General features: G+C 42.1%; 1 protein-coding gene across 1 annotated transcript; it reads right to left on the reverse strand.

The window, feature by feature from the left end:
• Nucleotides 1-562: 562 nt before the first annotated feature.
• Nucleotides 563-1,455, reverse strand: LOC135440842 (calcineurin B homologous protein 2). The gene has a single exon (XM_064700215.1). The coding sequence runs from the start codon at nucleotides 1,336-1,338 to the stop codon at nucleotides 634-636; it is 705 nt and encodes a 234-aa protein (XP_064556285.1). The 5' UTR covers nucleotides 1,339-1,455; the 3' UTR covers nucleotides 563-633.
• Nucleotides 1,456-6,139: the final 4,684 nt, after the last annotated feature.

Below are 6,139 nucleotides of genomic sequence, written 5' to 3' on the forward strand. Positions count from 1 at the left end.
ATGTATGTATGTATGTATGTATGTATTTGTGCGTGCATGCATGGAGGTATCCGGACATGTAGTGATACATGTACGCATGCACGCATGCTTGCATATTTCCAAATCAAACATGCATACATGTACATACGAACTGGCATACATAAACACGTCTCAGATGATTTTTCATATTGATCTTTGGAAATGAAGATGGAATGCATTTCTCGAGAAGTGTGCAACACCATTCAACAGAATTTGAACAAAGATCTTTGAAAATGAGTTTGACGCCGATCGAAAGGTAAACAAAAACGTTAAATTCAAACGTTTTTCACGATTTTTCTACACATGCGAGTGGAATTTCCCGAAACGCCGTCTTAACATGCACCTACATCACATAAGGTAACTACATTGAAAATTTCAACTTCCTAGTTATTAAGGTATGGACTACAGCTTAATTTATAGAGATTTATCCCCTATATACTCCATATATCCCCAGATGCATGTACAAGCATTTTCATGCAATTTTAAGAAAATAATTAGTATAATCTCATAATTAAACAAAAAAAAAAAAAAACAACAGCAAAAACAAAACGAAAACTGAACAAAATTTGGAAATATTGTGAATGTTTGTGCTCAGGTTGATTTAGAACATGATTCTCAGTTCGCCTCGTCGGCGGGCTCCTCCAGCCACTTGCGCACGGCCAGTCCGCCCTCAACATCGGCCGTGGCCAGACGCTGCTCGAATTGCTCGTAGGAGATGCTATCGCTGGCTCCGAAGGCCAGCTCCTCCAGCTGCTGGAGCTCCGTTTCGCTGCCCTGCGGATGCAGATTGGCCACCCCATCCGAGGGCGGCACGCTGTCCAGCAGGCATTTCATCGTCCGCCGGAAGTCGCCGCGTTCGATCCGTCCGCTGCGCTGCGTATCGAACATTTGGGAGAGCAGGCGCAGCTTCTGGGCGCGGCCATCGGCGCGCATATGTGCCAGCTGGCCAAATTGGGGCACCATAAACGTGGCGCAGGTGCGAACAAATTGGCCAAAATAGATGCGATTGCCGCTGGTAGCATCCGCATCCGCTGTCGTGTTCGCATCCGCATCCGTAGCCTTGCCATTGTTCACATCCGAGTCGGCCTCCTTGATGACCTTGACCGCAAAGAAGCCATCGATAATCTGGCGGTGGAGCGGATTCTGCGCCAGCTGCGGTATGCGCAGCAGCTCCGTCGGCGTCAAATAGCCGCGTTGACGTCGATCCAGCGCCTGGAAGCGTGTATGCAGCTGCTCCAGCTGCTCCGTGGACAGCCCGGTGGTCGCCTGATATGCGCTCAGCTCCGACGCGCTCAGCTGATGGCTGGCCATGAGGCCCATTCTGATCTCGATGGCTGTGTCGCGTTATCCTCAGCAAACTGTTCCTGCCTGTTGCTCGGCTTACGGTTGACTTTCCGTTTTCACTTATATAATTGTTTCGCCTTTGACAACGAATCCACAGCCCCGTTTGCTGCCGATCAGGCCTCCAAACTGGGTTTCAATCGAACCCGGGGATACCCATTGAAACTGGGTAAAAGGGGTATACTTCTATTTTGTGCAAATTTAACAGGCATCGGGAGGAGTCTCTAACCTTAAACAATCTATATATATACATATATATATTCTGAATCAGAAGGAACTGAGTCGCCCCTGTCTGCGTGAATGCGTCAATCTGGGACAATTTATTTTCTCCTATATATGTTTATACGCAAAGGGCACCTTGATTTTGCTTTGCCAGGAGCACCAAAATTGCCGGATTACAGCAAACACTTGACGAGCTCGTAGATGCCTCTCAAAAACCCGTCCTCTAGTTAACCAAACAAAATACTGTTGCATACTTTTGCGCGCACTGCATTTAGCCAAGACGCACAACCCTCGCCAAGAACCACTCTCAATCGTGCTTGTCAAGTGGTTGCTGCCTAGACTATCCTCATATTTTTAAATGGCATCGATGCTGGCCAAATTAAAGGCACCAAGCACCACTTGCACGGAAATATATCATATCATAAATAATCCATATTTCTCAGTTAATATAGCTGCACCTTCTATATAAACTTACAGCTCGCCAATATCCTTGAGCTGTCTGGACAGGACACATCGTAATCGTCGAAAGGTATTACAGAATTTTTTTGGGGTAAGCAACCGAAAAAAATATATGTAGTAAACTTCAAAATATGAGTTTTAAAAAGGATGTTTAAGAGAACTGCATTTATTTATTTATACAAAAAGTCAAAAATCCCCTTAAATAGCGAAATTGAAAAGTTTTTTCTCTTAACCCAAAATATTGGCCAGAACTACAACATGTCCTCGTATATCCTGCAGAGTCAAGTGTTATTAAATACTGGCTAAGAACTTAAAACATCTTTCTGTACAATTATCGTAAGCCTGCGGTATCCTGGACATATAAATTGTCCTTTCAGTTTGAGTTAAACTGAAAATTGTTCTCGTTCGGGGCTTAAATTTTTGTTTTCCCTTAAAATTGAAGCTTAACTAAAAAGTACACCTGCTGCTTATTGAAGGGTGAAAGTGTGAGAGTTCAAAAGGGACTTGTGGTATAATATGGCCCGGATTGAGCTATTAGTTAGCTGAAAGGGATATGATTAGCATAAGGCTGAGGCAGTGAGACAAGCTCTTGGAATCGGGCTGAGAATACATACATATATATAGATAAGAGGTTATTTCTTGGGCATATCCTTTGAGGAAGCTGAAGGCTCGAGCCTTCAACGGAAACCCTGAAACATTTTCGACTTGAACAATCCAATTGCCAAATATACGTTAGGCGCATGAAATGAATGTGAGCTCGAATTTCCGCCGGTTCCTGGCGCAGGATGCGCGCGCTACTCGCAGGAGTTTGACTGTCGCACACAAGTTAAATGTTTCTGACTTGGCGGCAACCGTTGGCCCGAAATTAACATAAAATATTGCGAAAACAGCAAACCGCACAGCGAACAGGACTCAGCGCATGGATAACAATGGGCCAAGGCATTGCCAAAAAAAGAAGAAAAAAATCTGCTGTGAATGTATGGCAAAACAATAAGCAAAACAATAAATCAAAATATGAAATCATAATACGGCAAGCAGCGCCCGAGGCGAAAGGAAAGACGCGCACACGGAGTCGGAGAGGGAGAAGGAAGGCGCAAGGACTCGCCCAGCAACAGCTGTCCTTGATTCAAGTCCAACGGCGCCCAACGCACAAAAGGCTGAAATTCGAGCTGGCGCAGGCGCAGGCGCAGGATTCTGCGCGACTGCATCTTGCGGTCGCCTCCTGTGCGCAGTTCCTTTCTTCTTCGTCTCGTCTGCTTGGCAAAAAGTCCCTTGCCCATAAATATAAATCTTAATATGTCATAATTCGTTATAATTTACACAAAAACAAAAATGGAAGTTAACAAAAATAATAACCGCAAGTAGTTCGCGCCAGGACATACGCCGCGACCCGCTGCGCCCGCAGACGCCGCAACCTGAAGCTGAGTTTCTTGGTGCCGATGCCGATCCGCTGCCCGGTGGTGCTCCGGCTCCGTTGGTGCTCCGGCTCCGGTGGTTGCTCCCAGAACTAATCCCACAAATTATTACCCTAATCGCGCCACATTGTCGCGGCTTAGCGACCTTCGCCAAACTCATTTATCAAATGGAAAATGTTCAAAAAGTAAACAAATATGAATTTCAGTTTTTTTTTGCTCTATTTGTTTAATTTACTAAAAAATATATATATTATATATATGAAAAGGGGGGTGGCTTGGTTGGGGGTAAAGGCTGCGCACTGAAAAGTCAGCTGCCTGCTGCTGACCTTTTGAACCCGCTTGCGGTCAGTCGTGCTCGCCAGCATCAGGTCCTTTTCCATTTCACATTTCCATTTCCATTCCCATTTCCATTCGCACTGACATCTTCCCCTGCGAAATTGGTGGCGCACGCGCCTGCCTCAGTCAGAGAGAGTCCACAGCAGCCGCAGCTTTTGTTTGTTTAGGCTGCCTCCTTTTGTTGCCGCTGACCAAATGATGCGCACACAAATATTCAAAAATACAAAAAATAAATAATAAAAAAAATAGAAAGGGAAAAAACACTCGTAATGCATATGACATGTGGGCAAATAACACGTTTCGCCTGCGTTTCGAAAACGAAATGAAAACTCTCAACTCTGAATACGAAATGCAAACAACAGCTAAATATCAAAAAGGAAAAAAACTTCTATTCAATTCAAACAACACCTTTAAAAAACGTAATAAAAAAAGAAACTACCTCAGGCTGTTATATATTATATAAGATTTTAATTGATGTTTTTTATAGATACTCTAGTCCCTCTTAGATATTTTTCTAGCTCAATGCTGGTTTTGCACCTTGTAGATACATTTGTGTCTCCCACATACTAGTATGCACCATAGATACATTTCAAAGATACTTGTTCATCCCTTAGATACTTTTCGTATCACATATACTTTTATATCTGACAGATGTGTATCTTAATCTATGTTTAAGTCGCATAGGTACTTATTTATGTCAAAAATACATCTCACCTTGTATATAAATCTACATATAGCTCACAGATACTTTTGTAGCTTATAGATACTGTATATCTCATAGATATATGTACATCTCATAAATACATACACATCATAGATAGATCCTGTAGACACTGTATATCTCATAGATATATTTCAAAGCTACTTGTACATCTTACAGATACTTTTCGTATCGCCTTCACTTCTATATTTTACAGATGTGATATGTTTAAATCTCATAGATACTTGTTTACCTCAGAAAATCGTTTATGCTCAACTATATCTCTATATCTCATCTCATCTCATCTCATCTCATCTCATAGATACAGCTTACTGATACTTTTGTAGCTCATAGATACTCTATATCTCATAGAAACATTTGAAAGATACTTATATATCTCATAGATACTTTTGTGCTCAAAAATACATCTCACATCATAGATACATCATAGATAGATCTATATCTCATCTCATTTCATTTCAACTTATCTCATCGCATTCATATAGCTCACAGATACTTTTGTGGCTTATAAATACTGTATATCTCATAGATACATTTCAAAGATAATCTTTTTTAAAAATAGCTACTCTTGCTAAATTGTAACTCCACAGAGGACACCATGAAGTATATTTTGATGATTGAAACGTGCGCCTTTCTATGCGATTCTCAAACCGATTTAAGGCAACTCTTCGTTTGGGCATTGAACTAAAATCGTATTAGGCAACTTTAAAGTCGCTTTACATTTGAATAATAAAAGCATTCAAATTCATATTCATATTCATATTCATAATACTGTAAGCCCAACCCCGATGCTGCAGGCACACCTCCCCCCGCTGAAGATGTGAGCAACATGATTTGGATTATAATTTGATATTTTGTTGAGTATGCTTAAAGGACGAGAATTAGCATTTAAATTGCCTCATTAGCCTTGGGAGCTGCGAAGCCAAACGATATTGTTTTGTATTGCACTTTTCCATGTTGTCCATGTGCATGCAACAGACGGGCCAACGAGTCGTTTTCCAACACTGGCCAGCCAAAATGTTCGAACTATAATTTTCTTAATCAAAACAAAAACAGAAAGGGGTTGGCGGGGGTCTCTCTCTCCCTCTCTCCCTCTCCCTCTCGAGCGCCGATGCAGTGGAACGCCCATCGCCCAGCGCCGTGTCGATAATTTAGAAATTAAATGTAGCTCGGCAAAGGACACAGCCAGGGACAAGGACACGGACACTGCCAAGGGAAAGGGAAAGGAGAGTAGCGAAATGCCACAAATAACACAAATCAAATCGAATCAAGCAAAAAAGAAAGCGCAGCAGCGCGACTTTCCCAAGGCCCGGACACGGACACGGCAAAGGGTAGTACCCACAAAAAAAAAAAAGAAAAAGAAAAGTGAAAATAAAAAGAAAACGAAGTAGAACACGCTCACCCCTCAAAACAACACCACAGCCAGGACAGAACAATCCGAAGGCGGCTCGGAGAAAAACAGCAGCAAAAAAAAAAACAAAAAAACAAACCAAGGCCATGGTCTAGTTTTTGCTTCTTTGATTTTCACATTTTCCTGCTGCTGCAATTACGCGTCGCTCTCATTTACAGTTTACAATTTTCAATTTCGATTTCAATTTCGATTTCAATTTCGTTTTGGGTGTTGTTT

This window comes from Drosophila montana, unplaced genomic scaffold (assembly GCF_035044405.1).
Source record: "Drosophila montana isolate Dmon_TW-CO22-7 unplaced genomic scaffold, ASM3504440v1 contig_1687_1, whole genome shotgun sequence".
NCBI classification, from domain to species: Eukaryota; Metazoa; Arthropoda; class Insecta; order Diptera; family Drosophilidae; genus Drosophila; species Drosophila montana.

Bases quoted from the DNA above. Each gene is read 5' to 3' on its own strand.
- LOC135440842 (XM_064700215.1), bottom strand. From the start codon at position 1,338: ATGGGCCTCATGGCCAGCCATCAGCTGAGCGCGTCGGAGCTGAGCGCA.